At 49.7% G+C, this 18172-nt stretch overlaps 5 protein-coding genes across 5 annotated transcripts; 4 read left to right on the top strand and 1 right to left on the bottom strand.

Annotated features, from left to right (window-relative positions):
* Positions 1–881: 881 nt before the first annotated feature.
* On the bottom strand, positions 882–6356 carry BDQ94DRAFT_167152 (putative endosomal peripheral membrane protein (Mon2); the record flags this gene model as incomplete). Its single annotated transcript, XM_026770737.1, has 6 exons — positions 882–5462; positions 5515–5621; positions 5664–5870; positions 5918–6091; positions 6154–6220; positions 6279–6356. 6 exons carry the CDS (start codon positions 6354–6356, stop codon positions 882–884), a joined length of 5214 nt encoding a protein of 1737 aa, XP_026630100.1.
* A 404-nt stretch (positions 6357–6760) lies between these two features.
* On the top strand, positions 6761–8073 carry BDQ94DRAFT_137447 (E2 ubiquitin-conjugating protein MMS2). Its single transcript, XM_026765054.1, has 5 exons — positions 6761–6928; positions 6998–7077; positions 7150–7275; positions 7339–7418; positions 7473–8073. The coding sequence occupies exons 1-5, from the start codon at positions 6856–6858 to the stop codon at positions 7531–7533; spliced, it is 420 nt and encodes a 139-aa protein (XP_026630099.1). The 5' UTR covers positions 6761–6855; the 3' UTR covers positions 7534–8073.
* Positions 8074–8084: 11 nt separating this feature from the next.
* On the top strand, positions 8085–9402 carry BDQ94DRAFT_105344 (LYR motif-containing protein). Its single transcript, XM_026763442.1, has 3 exons — positions 8085–8213; positions 8286–8446; positions 8514–9402. Exons 1-3 carry the CDS (start codon positions 8165–8167, stop codon positions 9210–9212), a joined length of 909 nt encoding a protein of 302 aa, XP_026630098.1. The 5' UTR covers positions 8085–8164; the 3' UTR covers positions 9213–9402.
* Positions 9403–11050: 1648 nt separating this feature from the next.
* On the top strand, positions 11051–16929 carry BDQ94DRAFT_157317 (SIR2-domain-containing protein; the record flags this gene model as incomplete). Its single annotated transcript, XM_026768723.1, has 11 exons — positions 11051–11470; positions 11613–12275; positions 12484–12584; positions 12639–12892; positions 12953–13263; positions 13325–13864; positions 13929–14217; positions 14905–15029; positions 15217–16091; positions 16158–16363; positions 16430–16929. The coding sequence occupies 11 exons, from the start codon at positions 11051–11053 to the stop codon at positions 16927–16929; spliced, it is 4284 nt and encodes a 1427-aa protein (XP_026630097.1).
* On the top strand, positions 16846–18143 carry BDQ94DRAFT_137438 (uncharacterized protein). Its single transcript, XM_026765053.1, has 3 exons — positions 16846–17060; positions 17287–17398; positions 17581–18143. Exons 1-3 carry the CDS (start codon positions 16969–16971, stop codon positions 17749–17751), a joined length of 375 nt encoding a protein of 124 aa, XP_026630096.1. The 5' UTR covers positions 16846–16968; the 3' UTR covers positions 17752–18143.
* The last annotated feature ends 29 nt before the right edge of the window (positions 18144–18172 follow it).

Raw genomic sequence — 18172 nt, 5'->3', positions numbered from 1 at the left:
TCAAACTATTCTGGTCTCGCGTGGTGGCCCCACCGGCCCCAGTTCCCTCCCGTTTTCTCTGCCTTCCGGAAGTTTCGATCGTCACATTCGAACCCCCATCTTGCTAACCCGGGTCTATACAGACGCTCGCCGTTACTTCAAGCAATCCGAAATTGTCCTCTACCGTCAAGCTCCCGAGATCGCCACCACCCCTCAAATCGCCCAGCAGCAACAGATCCAACAACAGCAGCTCCTCCAACAGCAGCAGCAACAGCAACAGCTGCCTGCCGGTTCGGCGACAGCCGGCCCCGGACGGACTGACACCCAGCCTCAGTTCACTCAGCAAATCTCTGCTCAGGCGGCTTGATTCAATCTGTGCGCGTCTCGTGCTGTAGCGAAATAGATCGTCTTTTGTTCATGGGCTGCTACTGATGCTGATGCTGTGCTGTGCTGCGCTGTGTCAGACTTCCGTTTGATGTTACCTAACTTTACCCATTATACCCTTCTGTGTATTAACCTATTTCTGGCTGTATTTCTCTGTACGTTATGATGAAATCTCAGCAACATGAAACTTTATGATTTCGTTACGTATTCGATCCTTTATATTCGTTTATCTTGCGATGGTACGGAAGGTAGCAGACATAGTTTTCACTAAACTACAGCACTGGTGTGCCAAAATGCTGATAAGGCTTTACCTACTCATCTGCGACATGTTCAACACGAAATAGAACCGAATATTCATTGAAAACCTAGTCGTACAGCTGAACCTGAGCAGATGCAGATAAGGAACAAAGGAACAGACAACAACGCTTGCTAGATGGCCCGATCGTCTATGTAATATGTCCCAACGAGCTAAACATCAAGAGTAGAAACAAACAACTGGCATACGACAATCCTATACATCATACCTGAAAACCAGCACTACCACCATTAACCTCCTGCAGAATCTTCCCGAGAGCATGCAGAACTTCACCGTCATCCTGTTCCTTCCCGGCAACTTGCACGGCCCGCACAACAAGCGGGTAGATCCATGCAAGGTGCTTTTTGTGATCCCGGTCAGAGTCCGAACTAGTCTCGGCGGTGGCTGATTCGTTCGGCGCTGTCTTGGGTGGAGGGATTGCCGACGGCTCGCTACGCAGGCCTACCATGCCGCGGAGGAGATGTAGAAGGGATCTGCGCGCGGGCGTGGGCTGCGGCATCAGGCCGCGCAGGGGCTGGTCTGCGATGTAGCCTTTCAGGGATACGGCACAACGGAGGATAAGGTATGGGGTGATGGAGCGTGCAAGGAGGACGAGAGCGGTGTTTCGTTGTTCGGGTGTATTGTCGCTAGTGGCTTGTGTTGCTTGGTCCGAAGGCGATGATGCTAGTTCGAAGAGTGTGTCAATCACAGCGTAGGCCATTTTGGTCCGTATTGTGGGTGGGGGTTCGAAGGTCCTTCCAGGTCGTATTTCGTAGATGTCCTTAAGGGGTTGGTCTTGGAGGGATTTAGCGGGAACGTCGAAGCGCTGAGGGAGGTAGATGAAGGACGAGTGCAACAAGCCGCAGGAGAAGTCCCGGCGGATTGAGTCCGGGATCACGGATGCTCCGAGTGATGGAATGATTAGTGTCTTGAGTCGTCCAAAAGCAGCCACGTCAAAGGACTCGTCATCCAGGATGGTGGCCCGGGGAGCGGAAGTGGTTCGATAACCTCGAGCGGTGACAATACCACTTGCGATGTCGTTAACGCTCTTCCAGAAATGTGTGATTTCAGGATTTTCCGAATCGCCATATTGTGTCTCCACGTAAGGGATTGCAACTTGAAGAACGTTCAAGGATGCTGTTGTGGACTTTCGCCAGAGACTCGGTTCCCGATCCTTCCCTGACCACTCGTACCTTTGGACAATGGGGTTCGCGAGATGCTCTAGAGCCGTAGCTAGCGAACCGTTCGTGAAAATGTCTTTTTTGATACCGTGCTCAGCGATGTACCAGCTAAGGAGCTCTATCGCAGCTTTAGAGAAGGCAAGATAAGTCGGTCTCTTTGAGTCATTTGCAGGTTTCCACTTTGACAACGGCGCATCCGCAAAATCAGCGAGACAAAATAGTATCTCTGGTTGAGAATCGTCTTTGTCAAGGCATAATGTTTTCAAGCACTCCATGATCATGGTTTGAAGGCGCGATAAGCGATCAATATCTGGCGAGTATGGAGGGGATATTGAATTCCAAGCAAGAAGACGCAAATGTCCGAGGATGATTTTCACCTGCTCTCCAGCAATATCATCCTTGTATAGTCGATAAATCTGCTGGAATGACTGGAGGTATGCTATTGCCGCATCTTGATTAGGGTGTTCCAAATCAAGTAGATCTTCCTTATCGGCCGGGTGTCCATCTACCCAGAGTAGCCAAGCAGAACGCAGGGCCTGTGTGCTCAGACTACAAGATGCCTGCACACGACGAAGAATACTGGAAAGGCTGGAGTATACAGCCTCGCTGAATTCAAGAAGCCGTAGGCTTATCAACTTTCGGAAATATTCAAGCAGCCGTTCCCAAGACTGATCGAATAGGTCATCTTGAACGATTGGCTCGAAGAAAGTAGTAATAAGATCAGAAGCCCCCTTTATCATGACAACAGTGGTCTCAGTCCATGCCTTGAGATCATCGGGAGTGCGACTGCTATTCTCCTCTCGTGTAAAGGTGAGCTCGGTCTCTATTTCCTCCACCATTCGAAATAAGACACGGTTCAGACACAAGCGCCATGCCTTGGGCGACAGTTGTTGACCATAGGCGTCAAAGATCCGCAATAGTGTCTGAACAGCGCAGTTCCGAATTTCCGGCCGGCTATCCGTCGTGAGGTCAACAATCCGTAGAAGGAGCAATAACCACAGCGCGTTTCGCGACACTGAAGGATCCTCCCCCTTGGCTAGCCCTGCAAGGGTGTCTTCAGTTACAGAGGAGTCAACGTGCGACTCGATGCAGAATTGCTCGATCTGTCCCTGAAGGAAGTCCGAAACATTCCAAAAAGATGAGGTAGTTGTCAGTGAGATATTGAAATCCTGCTGTTGCAGGGCAAACTTTGAGAAAGAATCAACAAGGCTCAGCCGACAGGGCACTGGAAGCAACGAGATAAAATCGGAAGCTATGAGCTGCAGAGACTTGTAAGCAACTCGAACAAGTCGAGGCGAATTTGCTGTCGATGATGGCTGGCGCCCTTTCTTTGGTATTTCGGTGCCGTTGGGTTCGCCAAAAACACTGGTTATAAGATCAAAAACGACGGACCATCCATCGACGAAAGTTTCGGCATATTGTTCGAGGATGCTCTTCAGTGTTTCCAGGCTCTGTTCATGAACTTCGGCCACGGGCGCTGAAGGCGACCCTGCCGAACAAGCACCAGAATCGTAGAGCAGTTGAACTTGGAGCTTGAGTGTCTGGAGATTTCTCAATTGCCGTGCATTCCGCTCAGAGACATCCCCGGTATCAGATTGCTTCAGTGTCTGGAAAACAATGTCATTGAGAACCTCGTTGGCTCGTAATCGAAGCTTTTGGATATTAGACCTGTCCGCTGCACTTGACATCAATCTTCCCGTAAGAAGTTGCCAGGCGTCTTGGTCAGCATTGGCTAGTGATGAGAACCGTTCGAGATTTGCCCGAGCCAGCTCGTTTGTTTTCTCGCGGACAAATTTTAATAGTTCATCTTGCGTTTTCGATTTTCCCATAGAGCGTGATACGCGGTGAGTGTTTTTGCGCATCAAATGGGAGCGCGACTGTGGTGAGAGAATGGTACTTGTTACCTCAGCTGATTCTTGCGTCGATTCTTCGGGTTCTCCAGAAAGATCTAAGAGCGCAGTTAAGATCTCCTGGAATGATTCGCTGGGATATTCGCTAGTACTTTCTATCATTTTAGCCGACGCTGCCTGCACAGCCAATATCTCAGAATTGAGATTAGCTTTAGGCACATCGACACCAGCAGCAGATGAAGTTTCCCCAGAAGTACTGGTTGAGGCTTGTGACTTCGTGGAAGCCATGCCGATCACCAAATCTGTGTCTTGAAGGGTTCCTAGTATTATCGACCAGGCCGGCTGGTCTAGTGTAGGACCTAAGGCTATGCCCAGATTGAGCAACGCCCGCAAGCACAGGAGATTCCGGGTACTGAGGGACACAAGCGCAACGTCAGAAGGGCCATTGGAAGTCTCAGCCGGTATTGGAGAATTAGCAAGCGACGCCTGTGACCCTCTGGATTTCTCATCGGCTTTATTAGACTGCGAAGTGATTGTAGTAGCCGCTGCAGTGCCCGGAGGCCTCGTCCCAGTTGCGTCTGCAGGCATGGCTGCCTTTCCTAGGGTTGTCAAAAGAGCATCGCGGGGCGTAGATAGCCTGAGAAGACCAGCAACATGAGCTAACTTCTGGATTGATCGGACAAGGTTGTGGTAAAAGTCATCATCGAGCGATGCGTATAAGAAAGTTGAGCAAGCAGCGAGAATAGCAGGCCAGCTTGTCTCAATTATTCCGGCACAGCTTTGTATTGCGGGTAGTTGGGGATGAGATTCTAGCTGCAGGGGATTGATCGGTACAGAGGACTTTTTAGGACCTGGAGGCTGCAATCCTTTGGAGGAATTCGTCCGTTGAAGGTCATGTGAAGGCCGAGAAGAGCCACCATCCGGGTGAGGACTCATGACACGACTTCTCCGTTTTTGCTTAAGGTCGGGCACCGTCAAGGGAAGTATGAACTTTGCGAGTCCTTCAGCAAAGCTACCGATGCAGTTCAGCACAAGACTGTAGATATATGTATCAGGAGGAGTAGGAGGATCAGTCTTGTCAAGCAACTCCATATACGGTGTGCGAACCACACTCCACTGGCTGCTGATTCCTGGTACATCAGTGTCAGTTGATGGAACGGTGGTTCCGATGACGCCAGCAACTCCACCAGCCTCGAGCGTGATCTGCTCCTCAGTGATAGATCTCGCATGCTCAACTCGGTAAGGCACGGTCGACCGGCTACTGACTCCAATTAAAGAGGGCTTTTCGGAAGTTAGGCGGACAAGAGAGGCCATATGGTCTTTGAGAATATTCTTTCTCCGGTCATCCCTGTCGTACAGGGAATAGAGGAGCCTTACCAGACCTGGCTCGGCATATAAGCCTCTGAAGACTTCCATGCAGAGGACTCGTTTCCAAGGGGAGTTTCCGTCTGGCTCAAGGAGATGCGTCAAGAGACCAAGGGCCATCTCGCACTCCGCAGGAAGGAGAGACATATGGCGTTTGAGGAGCACCAAGAGGATGCGACTGACTCGAACGGTCTGCGAAAAGCTATGCCGTTCAGACAAATACCTTACGATCATCGGCATGAGCCGAACACGCAAAACTTGCGTTAGCTCGGAATGAACAACGAAAAGCTTGCCGCTGTTGATCAGAATGCTCTCAATAAGCTCAAGGGTAAACGCTGAGGAGAGGGACTTGATTCGAAGGAAATACAAAGGTTCCCCATCAATGAGTCGACAGAGGTCGTCCAGGACCTTATAAGTGTGTTAGCCATGGAATAATGTTAGCTCAAGTAGAAGGACTTACCCGCAGAGCATCGTATGCAAAATACCCTATATTTACAGGGTTCCCATCGACTTTAACAGTCGTCGTTGGAGTGGTTTTATCAAAATTCTCTGGTTCTCCGGTCAGACCTGTGTCAGATTAGAGCAAATAGAAAGTCCATGGTCACTGACTGTCTTCAATTGAAACACGGTCAAAAGTTGACACGATTAGCTGCTGCAACGTGGCTGCGGCAGTACTAGAGACTGCAAGCATTTTGTTTCCTTGCAGAGTAGCACATATCTCCAGAGTGCTTACCAGGAGGTCTCCTCCCAGGTCACTGGAATAGTGCTGCAGTAAGGAAGGCAACGACTGCAATATCTTGAGCTGGATATCTAGGCCTTCGCAGCGTTAGTATGGGATGTAATGCTTGTACGCGATAACCTACTCATGTTCGTTGTCTCCTTCAGTCCAGCAAGAACATCTTTCAGCCGCTCAGATGGCAGTGATCGTGAGGCCACTAGCCTTTGCAGGCAGACCACCCCGATGCCTGCAAGCTTTGCATGGCGGCTGTGGCACGCGAGGATGAATGGATTTGCAAACTTAGGTTTGCGCACCAGGTCTATAGAAAGTTCAGCGTATGCCCTCGACGGAGGTGCAAGCCACCGGCTTGCAAACGCTTACCTGCTGAAATCTGCGCTTCAGACGTAGAAGGCAATGCCTTCAATTCATTAAGGGACTCTTCAGCCGCCTACAATTTAGTCAGTACTGGCACTTGCGTATCCCTTTAAAATGGCGATTAAACATACATTACGCAATTCAGAGTTTCTTCTCTTGGATTCCTGAATCAAATTCAAGAGCTCTGTCTGCAGAAATTGAGAGGACATTTCCACCGGAGTGCTAAATCAGTACATGGCCGATGCCACTCCCTATCGATCAAATAGTAGTATCACAAGGCAGATGTGGCTTCATGTGGTTGGGTCGCTGGTTGGACAACGGAATACAAAGCTAAGCACTTGAATCACGACAATTTCAGACCAGTATGTTCTAGAGACAAGCCGCATCAATATAAATCTGCAGCAGCTGTAGCAGTCAATGACTGGCTCAATAAAAACAACTCAGAAGCAATGGCATCAGGAGTGACATCTTGGGGAGCGCCAAGGCACCCGCGGAGATAGAGTTATCACGTGATGTATACAGCCGTTATCATCACGTGCGGTAATTCTTCAGGAACCCGGCGGGACCAGATACGCAAGCCCAGCTTAACGGCCGGAAGTGGGATAAGGTCACAGTGCCCCTCCTCCGCCCCGAGGATCAAACGTCTCCCTTACAACTCACTATTTCGCATTATTCATTTTCAACTTAACCCTGCCTCTTACCTGCACGATGGCAGCTAAAGTGCCCAGAAACTTCAGACTGCTCGAAGAGCTGGAGAAGGGTGAGAAGGGTCTGGGAGCTGGTAAGTGCTATTCTACTTATAGTCATAGGAGACTCATTTCGTTGACATATTCCTATCGCTGTAACTTAGAGTCATGCTCCTATGGTCTTGCAGATGGTGAAGACATGATGATGAGTAACTGGAACGGAACTATTCTTGGCCCCCCTCACGTTCGTCCCACGCTTCCGACTCGCATCCATTATACTATACAATAGCATCACTGACATTATGAACGAGCGCAGAGTGTCCATGAGAACAGAATTTACAGCGTCAACATCCATTGCGGTCCGGACTATCCCGACAACCCCCCTACCATCCAATTCGTATCCCGAGTCAACTTGCCATGCGTTGATGGCCGGAGCGGAAAGGTAAGGATTCGTTCTATTTCGACTGCTACTATATGGAAGATTCCAAGTCTGACTTCAATCTAGGTCGATCCTACCAAGCTGCCCTGCTTGGCTCAGTGGAAGCGCGACTATACCATGGAAACTATTCTAGTCGAGCTCAGAAGGTAATCATGTCCTGACCTTCAGGCCATCGGTGACTTGATACTAATAGTTCCTAGATATATGGCTCTGCCTCAGCACAAGAAGCTTCCCCAGCCTCCGGAAGGCTCGAACTTCTAAATTGACGGTATCATGACTGGACGTGGATTCGAAGGCGGAGTATATGGTTGGTTTCTAAGTCAGGTTCATCTGCATTTCTCTTCAATAGCTTATTAGAGCATGTACAGTCTATGCATAACGGCGGGCATGGCGCGGTCTTCTTTGAAGCCTAGTTGCAATTCATCGAATTAGAACTTTGCTCAGTATGAACCATGTGCCACTTTCAGCAGAATTCTACCTGCCGAACCAACAAGACCCTGGTTCTTGGCGGATACCCGTTGATATTTTTTGACAGCTTTCAGAAGCGATCATACCGGCGAAAGACACTAGATCATGATCAACACAGAGGAATATCCGAGAATCGGATCTCTTCCTTCGCCTGTTGTAGATCGGATAGCAGTAGCCCATACTAGCTGCACAGCACGCACAGCAAGCGTCCGGTGCAATTGGTTCCCTAATAATAGTCTCGGTCGAGGGCCAAAGTGTTAAAAATTTATGATGATCGCACGCCCTGAAAACAGATTTCTGATCAATCACAGTAAGGGCGTAACATCCCGTTTACACGTGACGTATTTCAAGTTGCCGGAGTAGTCACATGTCTCCGACTTAAGTCCGGAACTTAAGCCTTCAGGATCATGCTGCCTCTTCGATAATGCATAGAATAGTTGTGCCCAAGCAGTCTTCCGCTCATCGTTTCGCAAGTAAGTTTGATAAGACACATTCCTGAATATTGGACGTCGCAAGAATACGACTAAAGACCATCTCCCTGGCAGCTTTGGCACTCTATCGAGCGCTTCTCCGACAATGCGCCAAACTACCACAGTGTCCCTCCGAACTCGCTGCGTGCAAGCCATACATCCAGAATAGATTCAACAGATACAAAACGCTTCAGAGTCCATCTCAAACAGCCAATTCCCTGAAGGCAGGCTACGAGGTGCGTTGAAAATCGACTCGATATCGACCGTTCAGGATCTAAATTCGGCGGTTTCGCAAACACTCAGGCTCTTGACCTATTGTACTCAGCGTCGCAAGGCGACCAGAATGGTGTTCAACGGATAAGGAAGCTCATATCGGAGAGCGAATCGTCAAAGCGACAAAAATCCGAATGGCACAAGGAACGAGCTAAGGTTATTCCGGTAAAGCCCGTGAGCCGGAAGGAGCTGAAGAAAGAGGCAAACAAACGGTACCGAGTATTGACTGCGAAACGGCATCCGGATGCTACCTCTATTCTTGCACGTCCTCGGCCTGTGGTCAATGGGAAGCGTCGAGTTCCTGTACTCGTGAATGCGCGTGGTTTCCCATTTCTACTCATCAAGAAGCCCCAGCCCAAGTTCCTTAGCGCCGTATTGGACTCGAAACTCAAAAGACGCTGGAAGAGGATGGAGCGCCTAAAAAGGCTCGAGTCTGAACTGCCGATGGCCAGGGATGAGGATGAATGGGACTTATTAACTGGTCATAAAGAAGAAGCAAGGTGGTCTGGGCCTGTTAGAGCATCACTCAAAGAGGTACAAGGACAAATATCAGAAGGCGATCGGAAGACCAAGGAACTGGCACAAGCTATGTGGAAAGTCGTCCTTGAGGAGCGCAAATTGGCGGAACAAGAGGAAAAGCAACGGGTTGAACAAGCCAAGCAATCAGCGGAAGAGAAAGAGAATCTACCAACAGGGGAGCAGGATAAGAAACAGTCGAGTGACGGATGAATCGAATGCTGGAAGAAATATACTGTTACAGCCGCCCAAAGCTTACGCTTGTTAGTTTCTGACCAGCACTCTGTCCTTGTGGGTTCAAAGCCGTCACATCAAGCCACCACGCTGCCAGTACGGTGCCATTATCAGATCTCTCCGGCACCCACAATGAGAGCTAAATTCGGCGTATTGACTGCCGTTCATGATGTACGCAGCTTCTCCGGCATTTCACTTGCCCCTTACAACGGGTCAAGGCTACCAACAGAGTGCGCTTGGATATGGAAGGTATGGTAGGTACGTATGCATAGTGAAACAGTGGGTTGCACATGTGCAATCATAACTAGAACATAGTCTATATCGAATAAAATGCCTCACAGGCATCAATATCGCTCCCATGTGCTATGCGAAATCAGAAAAATGCCGCCGTAGGCTTACTGCACATCACAACTTGTTGGTTGGCTATCAACCACCCAACGCCAACCAGCTAGCTTCCCAGTCATCCAGCCAAATTTGTTTGCAATATAGTGATCTTCAAGAGATCCCAGCCTCTAATGGCTTGATATTCATCAAGCACGGAATTGAATTCTCGTAAAAGATCTCATCTAGAGACCGCCAACTTCTAAGCAGCTATCTTCATGTTCTCCACAGCAGCAGGCATACCATCTTCCTCATCCTCATCAAAGTCTGCCCTACCAGCAAGACCTCTCTCCCACAGCTGCTTGCCCGTCAGCTTCTTCTCTTCCTTGCCCGGGCCCTTCTTGTTAGATTTCTTCTCCTCCGCCTCTTTCTCCTCGCGCTTCCTCTTCTCTTCCTCCTCCATCTCCTTTATAAACTTGTCGCGCCACTCCAGGAATGTCTCACGATTAACAGCAGTACCCTGGAACTTCCGGTTCTCCTCCTCTTCTGCCTTCTTTGCCTCCATCTCTTTTTCGGCGTGAACGGCGTTCACGCGCTCCGCCATGAGCTCTTCGGCGCTCTCCTTCAAAGCACTAACCAGTGTAAATACCATAGCCATTCCCATGTTCTCCTCAATGGTCGGCTGCAAGGTTTCAAGAAGCCGGTCCCGGTCCTCACTGATATCTAGTCGGGGGTGTTTCGGTGCGTTCGGGGGCGCAGTCAACTCTAATTCCGGCGCAACATCCGGGTAGTCTTCTGGGTATGTGACTTGCAAGAGTAAGACAGGCTGCTCTGTCTCTTCGACGTCATTTTCGGGCGCGTCAAGAGCAATTGATATCCGATATGAGGTGTCAGAAATATCTGGGGTAAAGTTCGGTCAGCGGTTTATTTTCTTGGGAGAATTCATATGAAGGGTCCAGTGTAACTATAGTGCCGTCTTCTTACCTGTAATTTCCTCGGGGAAAATGGAGTCGAGCACTTCGCGCTCTTCGATCTGGTCTTCGCGGCCCATGCTGCTTCAATTCTGCCGCCGGCGGGGCTGGAGGGGTATTGTTTGGTTCTAGGTTATAGGGACAAGGAGAATGGCTGGAAATTCAAGACTCAGGCACTTGAAGATCTAGCAGTATGATATATTGAAGAGACCAAGCAAATAGTCTTTAGTCGTAATGGTCTAAGCGTTGACAGGCTCGTGCTTGGGAAATGAATTCCTCGGTCTTTAGGTGTGTAAGTAGAATACGCTGCGATCCCACATGCAAACAAGGCAAACAGATAAGGAATCGCCCAAATTTGTCCCGCCCGAAAAAGGGAATTTCTATGCTCCGCCTTCTCGAAATTCAAAGCTTCAAGCATTTACACTCAATATTTTTGTTGATAAAACCATTCTACCCTTTACTCCGTGTCCTCGAAAAACTCTTTCAAGTACGTTTGACTTATAATTCCGCTACAGCTTATAGATCATGGGAAAATCAAGACCTCACAACAAGAAGGCCTCCAAATCTCGCTCGAAGTCCGTTTTGGGCGCTGGCGGCTCGGTTTCGAAACAGAAAATGAACGAAGACCCCTCTAAGCTCCTCGAGCAGGCCACGATACAGCTCCAGACCGGTCAACCGGATGTGGCACTTTCGTTAGCTCAGCAAGCCCTGAACAATGCGCCGGATAATTCTCCATCTCAATTAGTGGCACTTAATACCGTTGGGGAGATCTACGTTGAACTGGGCGAGATCGATGTTGCGAAACAACACTTTATGCGTGCCATCGAGCTCGACCCGAATGGCACAATCCCTGAGGCTCAAGGAGGCGGTGCTGAGAAGTTCCTATGGTTAGCTCAATTGAGCGAACAGGGTGGGAAGGACAGCGTTCAATGGTTCGAGAAGGGAGTGTCGTCGCTCAGGCATATTATCCAGCAGCTCGAGCAGAAACCTGGCCCTGAGGAAGCGCTTGAGCTGGCCGAGAAGAAGCGCAAGATGGCGAATGCCCTATGCGGTGTTGCTGAGATCTATATGACCGATCTCTCGTGAGTCGCTCTCCTTCCCTTTGCAAGGTTGGCTTGCAGATCTTTTGGTGCTGACTGTCAGTAGGTGGGAAGAAGATGCGGAAAATCGTTGCGAATCACTCATCACAGAAGCCCTCCTTGTCGCTCCGAATGCGCCCGAAGTACTACAGACCCTCGCATCGATCCGTATCTCGCAGCTACGGACAGAAGAGGCTCAAGCAGCGCTCAGGAGGAGTCTCGACCTTTGGAAAGACCTACCGCCTGAGGACTTGTCCATTCCTGATTTTGCGACAAGAATTAGTCTTTCCCGTCTCCTGATGGAGGTCGGCATGGAGCTTGAGGCTTTAGAGGTGCTGGAACGCCTAATCTTGGAGGACGACCAAAGTGTGGAGGCATGGTATCTTGGAGGATGGTGTCTGCAGCTCCTAGCCGGGAAGCAACAAGCACCCAAGGATGCCGATGAAGAGGACGGCAACACCCCAGAGGCCAGGCGCCATGCATCACTCGTGGCTAGCCGCGAATGGCTCAAACAAAGCTTAACGCTGTACGATCTCGTTCAGTATGAGGATGAGAGACTCAAGGAACACGCACTGGAGTTGGTCCAAGAGATGAACAAGGAGATCGGAGAAGATATGGATGATGATGAGGCCGGGGAGGGTGAGGAAGATTGGGAGGACGAGGAGATCGAGGTGGAATCTGATGGCGATGACGAGATGGCTGACTCATAAAAAGTTGGATGTTTTGATGGTTACGAAAGTTCTTTGTCATGATACCAGTATATAAAAGGGCATGTTTTCCAATCCAGCCTACGGCTATTCATTCAAAGGACTCCGATCGCGAACACAATCCAGCAGTAGTCGAACTAATAAGTAGTAGCTGCGATAGTCTCTCAATCAGCAGACGGCGCCGGATAAAGTAGGATCCGACCGCTTTCCCCGGGCGATAACCAGAGCCAAATTTATTCCGGCAATTCGACTTCGAGTGGCAAATAGCTCAATGTGAGTGAGGAGTCGTTATAGAGGTTGCTGAGAGCGTCCTATCTTCCCATACAGGATGGACCTTGTTTCAGCGCCCAGCGGGGAAGATTCCTCGTTGAAGGATCCGGTGGTCCAGGTGGAAGCCGTTGATATGGCCTCCGCAGTATCAAAGGCCGGCACCGCAACGGAGAATACAGCCGCTGCGAAGGAAGAAGTGACTCAGTCTGAGTATGAGACAGATAGCGACGGCTCAGGCGATGAGTGGGAGACTCAGTCTTTATACGAAGACGCTATTCAAGTCCTACGCGACGACCAGCTCCGCGATGGTGGTAAGCACTCTACGATGCCTTCTATATGCGCGCACTGACCGGGTCCTCTTCTTGTTTTAGTACCGGATGCCTGCACATTGGAAGAGGCCGTCGCCTATCGCAAACGACTCCATGAGGTTGGCAAGGCTGCATTTGTTGAAGAAACGCTGGGTCAGGATAAAGTGACTGCGAGGAAGCTTTGTACTGCGTTCGGTATCTTGCCCCCAGCGTTTCTAGCCGATGCGCCGGACGAGGCCTTTCATCCTCTCCTGGCTATCGCGATTTCGCGCGAGTTTTCCAGGCGCCCGAAGCTCCCACAGTATAATACAATAGACGATGCGGTCAAGCTGCTCAAGGAGAGCAAGAATATCGTCGTCTTGACTGGCGCTGGTGTATGTTGATCAAGAGGATTGGTACCCGTTCTTGAAACGTGTGCTGATAGGATACTCTCAGATTTCTACGAGTCTCGGAATACCCGATTTCCGATCAAAGGACACTGGTCTCTATTCACAGTTGGCGCATCTAGGCCTAAGCGATCCCCAGGAGGTGTTTGACATCCAGGTATTCCGCGAGGATCCCAGTATCTTCTTCTCGATCGCGAAGGACATCTTACCTACTGAGAAGAAGTTCTCGCCAACCCACGCCTTTATCCGTGTCCTGCAGGATAAGGGGAAGTTGTTAACCAACTACACTCAGAATATCGACAATATCGAGGCGAATGCGGGTGTTCTCCCAGAAAACATCGTGCAATGTCACGGGTCATTCGCCACGGCTACGTGTGTCAAATGTCAGTACAAGGTCAAGGGTGATGAGATATTCGATGAGATCAAGAAGGGAGTTATCCCTCAGTGTGACTCTTGCCGCAAGCGCATCGCGGAAGATTCGGGGACTAAGAGGAAGCGGAGCAGCAACGGAGTCCACAAGAACCGCAAGGACAATGATGGGGATAGCACTGATGACGACTACGAGATTCCTACTCCTGGTGTCATGAAGGTTCGTGGACATGCACACCCCGCACAATGACTCCCTAGCATATGCTGATTCTAAATATCTTCAGCCCGATATCACATTCTTTGGGGAAGATCTTCCTGATGAATTTGGCCGCCGGCTGCTGCACCATGACCGTGATCAGGTGGACCTCGTTATTGTCATTGGGACTTCACTGAAGGTGGCTCCTGTAGCGGAGGTTCCGGGCGTGCTGCCTCGAACAGTTCCTCAGCTCTATATCTCACGTACCGTAAGTCATATATTCTCCTTATGTTTTTGCGCCCCAGGTTTTACTGACAGGGTCTCAGCCTGTGTCGCATACGGAGTTCGACATCGATCTGCTCGGCGACTGCGACGTGGTGGTGTCTGAGCTTTGTCGTCGAGCTGGATGGGAACTGAAGCATGAAATGATTCCAGAAGACGAGAAGGTGGAAGTGCTTCCAGTGGAGGGTTACGAGTCACGACATGTGTTTAAGGTTGTCGGCGCATAGCGGCGGCGTTTGGTCCTGGTCATCTCTGGCTCTGTGGATTTCAAGGGCGGCGTAAGTTTGGGTTTTTGTTTGAACAGTTTCTGTGGGTCATCTTGTTGGGAGGCATAGTATGTACGAAGGATGGTTAATGGGTGCATAGCTGTATACAGCATGTAGTATGCTTGCTGCTTCGATGTATTTATGTTTTGTTTGACTGGCATCAGCCTGCTTGATAAACCGTCATATTATTTAATTCACCATGCTCTGTTACACTGCAGTATTGTAGATTTTCTTCCTGTATCTGGTATACTGATCAATGTTGTTGTCATTCCACTCATGAGTTGGGTGAGAAATCTGTAGACCATCCTGGGGTAGAAAATGGCGGGTTCCCGGCCAAATCCATCCAATCCACTGGAACAAAAAGAAAATTTATTTCCGCTCCTGTCAACGGCTATTGAATGACAAGAACCCCCAGCATATCAGAGCGATCCAGAAATATTTCTTCTAAAGTCAACTTGGCTCTGTACCACTAACTCTGGTCATTGATCTCTCCTCCAAATACGTGGCGAGCGTGAGTGCAACGAACAATGGAGTATCTCATTCGCTTCGCCCAGGCCCATGAGTCTTTTCGGCAATCCGAGATCCAGGCACTGGCTGACTTGGCGGGCGTGAAACTCGAATTTCTACACTATGATAAGAATGTACGTTTAAATTTTGTCTCCATGTTCCTGAGTCCTGATAGTTCCTCAATCATGCTTTGTGCGGTTTTTTGCCCCGCGTGAGGAACGGAAAATGCCACCCCTCATTGGCATCATCATCATCCTGTCCCCGCACCAATGACTATCCAGCGTCTATAATTCAATACAGACCGCTAACTACCACCACCAGTCCCCATTCTGCATAATACGAGTGCCTGATGAAGCAGCAGCTCGTGCAGTAATTACCCGAAGCATTATAGCCAAGGATATCTTCGAGCTTTGGGGCCAAGGCACCAACTTCGATGAAGTCTACGCCGACGTCCGCAGGCGGACGGAGGATCGCTGGGCACACTACAAGGACTCATCGTTTCGGTTCACCATTGACAGCTTCGCAGGAAAGCGCAGCAGTGAAAAGAAGCGCGAGATCATCCAGTCGTTTTCCTTCCTGGGGTTCAAGGGCCCCATTCGCATGAAGAACCCAGACCAGGATTTCTGGGTCTTCGAGGACTACGGATTGGACCTGAACTCTCCCGGTACGCCTCGTCCTGAGGGCCAAGAGCCGAAGATTATTTATTTTGGACGCTGGATTGCGAATAGTAGTCGGGATGTCGTCAATAAATATGACCTCAAGAAGAGGCGCTATATTAGCACTACCTCTATGGATGCGGAGTTGACGCTCATAACGGCTAATATGGCTCATGCCGCGCCCGGGAAGCTTTTCTATGATCCGTTTGTTGGTACGGGGAGCTTCTTGGTGGCTATGTCGCATTTCGGGGCTGAGACGTTCGGATCGGATATCGATGGACGCAGTTTCCGGGGTAAAGAGATGATGGAGAGGGGTGGGACGATGGGAGTATTGTCAAACTTTCAGCAGTATGATATGGTCGGCAAATTTATGGATGTCTTTACTTCCGACCTTACCAATACGCCTTTGCGCTCCGCTCAATTCTTGGATGGCATCATCTGTGATCCGCCTTACGGTATCCGCGAAGGACTCAGGGTTCTTGGGAGACGCGAGGGCCTCAAAAACGAAGAGGTCATTATCGATGGAGTCCCTGCTCACTAGTATGTCTACGCATTGTCTTCGAATTCAAGCTCCATGGACTTGGGTCTCAGCTAACATACGCCCAGTCGACCTGGATATATTGCGCCTAAGAAGCCCTACGGCTTCGAAGCCATGCTCAACGATATTCTCAACTTTGCTGTCAGAACTCTCGTTACGAATGGACGTCTAGCCATGTGGATGCCAACGGCAAACGATGAGGAGGTTGAATTGGCGGTTCCGATGCACCCGAACCTGGAGGTAGTGAACGTATCTGTCCAACCGTTCTACACTTGTAAGTTCATATGAAGCCATATCAGACAACTTATAAGACCAAGTGCGTGGCTAACCTGTTGATCAGGGTCTCGTCGACTCATCACCTATCGAAGGCTACCAGAAGGACAAGTCTCAGACGTTTCACAAGGCCGGCAAAAGCTGGATGCTCAGGGAGTGTACGCAGACCAACTGAATGAGTTCAGAAGAAAGGTATGCCCTGCACACTCACGATGCATCAATACAGTCCTGACCATTCCATTAGTACTTCATGAAGAACCCGCCCGACAGTTCGAAATCCGGAAGAGAAAGTTCTGCCTCATGAACAGCACTAGAATAGAATATAACCAAATATCGAACAAAAGCAATGACTCTATTACGCCCATCATGATGCAAACCCAACAAAACAACAGAACCGCCTCAATCTATACTTCTTCAAGTATCCCATCAAAGCTTCCCCTTTCCAACCCCAAAGCCCCCAAACTCCCCTTCCAAATCCACACCCTCCTCCCTCTTGACCCTCTGAACTTCCCTCGCCAACTCCTCCCTCAACAGCCTAGCCAGACTCTCCCCCTCCTCATCATCTAGATCCTCCCTCTGCCCACGCCCAAACATCACATAACTCAAATGAGCCTTTCCCTTCCTTTCCGCCGGCCGATCAGGCGGCCTCGGAATAACATGAAAGTGAACATGAGGGACCTGCTGCGCCGCCCTGGCACCTATTCAATTCCGATCCATTAGCAACCAAATACCGAATCAAGTAAATGTTTCAAACGCCTCATCTCAAACATCGGCAATAGGCATGCGGATATGTGAATTCCACAAGCTATAAGATCGACAAACCAAACCGCCGCCCGTCGAGGTTACACAAGCATAGCATGTGTAGATAGACAGAGATAGATAGGTAGATAGATGGTAGTAAGTGCTTAGCAACCGAAAACTCACCATTATTCTGCACCACATTCCAATTCCACAACGAGTCAAAGTCCCCTTGCTCTTCCTCTCCGAAAAGCGTTCGCATCACGACTCGCGAGATGATGGGGAGCCATTGGCCGATCTGGGATTTCCATCGGTCAATCAGTACTCAGAGTATTTCACCAAGACACTGCCTGCCATAACCCGACAAACCCAAATTATAACTGACACACAACATAGCAACTCAATTCAATTCCAATTAAGCAAAGTAAGACACAAGCCCAGAACAACTTAAACTAAAGCTAAAAACTGTTGACAACGTACCTCCCTCCCCACACCGACCCTTACATCCCCCAACCTCTCACAATGCTCCCTCGTCGCAACCAAAACATGTCCCTTCGTCAAAGGCATAATATCCAAAAACGCAAGAACATGCCTAGTGGACAAGATGAGGTGTGCATCGCCAGAGCCTGGATTGCTCAGCTCGGCGAATGATTCCGGGGAAGGAAAGTCAGTAGTGGGCGCCGCCGCAGCCGCTAAATTTAGATGATCATCGTGGCTGGAATTCTTCGGGCGGAAGAATGTCGTTGGTGGGAGGGGCGGGTATTTGTGAGCGATGGCGCAGAAGGGGCATGATTGGTGATGATCTGAGGTCATTTCCAAGAGTTGCTGGGTAAGATGGATGGATATCTGGGGTAAGTGACTGGGGTTGGAAAGTGAGGGTTGGGATTGGTGGTTAGTCGTGAAGTGACTGGGTCCGTTCCTAGGAGCAACGGGGACTAAATATGCGTCCGTGCTTTATAGCTAGGAGGGAAGAGAATTTGATCGTCGCCGGGGGTATTTTGAGTCGGAATTCAAGGCTTTGGTTGCTGTGCAGATGGATAAGGAGACTTGGTTGATGGATGAGACGGCTAGC

This window comes from Aspergillus welwitschiae (genome assembly GCF_003344945.1).
Source record: "Aspergillus welwitschiae strain CBS 139.54b unplaced genomic scaffold BDQ94scaffold_5, whole genome shotgun sequence".
Taxonomy (NCBI): Eukaryota; Fungi; Ascomycota; class Eurotiomycetes; order Eurotiales; family Aspergillaceae; genus Aspergillus; species Aspergillus welwitschiae.
Note: the sequence above shows the minus strand (reverse complement) of the source record. Positions and strands in the feature narration are given on the sequence as shown.

What these genes read in the sequence shown, in the direction of transcription:
- BDQ94DRAFT_137447 (XM_026765054.1), top strand. Translation starts at nt 6,856, where the DNA reads ATGGCAGCTAAAGTGCCCAGAAACTTCAGACTGCTCGAAGAGCTGGAG. An exon ending in CTATTCTTGGCCCCCCTCAC is followed by an intron (nt 7,078 to 7,149) that starts GTTCGTCCCACG and finishes GAACGAGCGCAG; the next exon opens with AGTGTCCATGAGAACAGAAT. An exon ending in ATTCTAGTCGAGCTCAGAAG is followed by an intron (nt 7,419 to 7,472) that starts GTAATCATGTCC and finishes AATAGTTCCTAG; the next exon opens with ATATATGGCTCTGCCTCAGC.
- BDQ94DRAFT_105344 (XM_026763442.1), top strand. Translation starts at nt 8,165, where the DNA reads ATGCATAGAATAGTTGTGCCCAAGCAGTCTTCCGCTCATCGTTTCGCA. An exon ending in TTCCGCTCATCGTTTCGCAA is followed by an intron (nt 8,214 to 8,285) that starts GTAAGTTTGATA and finishes TCTCCCTGGCAG; the next exon opens with CTTTGGCACTCTATCGAGCG. An exon ending in CCCTGAAGGCAGGCTACGAG is followed by an intron (nt 8,447 to 8,513) that starts GTGCGTTGAAAA and finishes GCAAACACTCAG; the next exon opens with GCTCTTGACCTATTGTACTC.
- BDQ94DRAFT_137438 (XM_026765053.1), top strand. Translation starts at nt 16,969, where the DNA reads ATGAGCCTTTCCCTTCCTTTCCGCCGGCCGATCAGGCGGCCTCGGAAT. An exon ending in CTGCTGCGCCGCCCTGGCAC is followed by an intron (nt 17,061 to 17,286) that starts CTATTCAATTCC and finishes CCGAAAACTCAC; the next exon opens with CATTATTCTGCACCACATTC. An exon ending in ATGGGGAGCCATTGGCCGAT is followed by an intron (nt 17,399 to 17,580) that starts CTGGGATTTCCA and finishes TTGACAACGTAC; the next exon opens with CTCCCTCCCCACACCGACCC.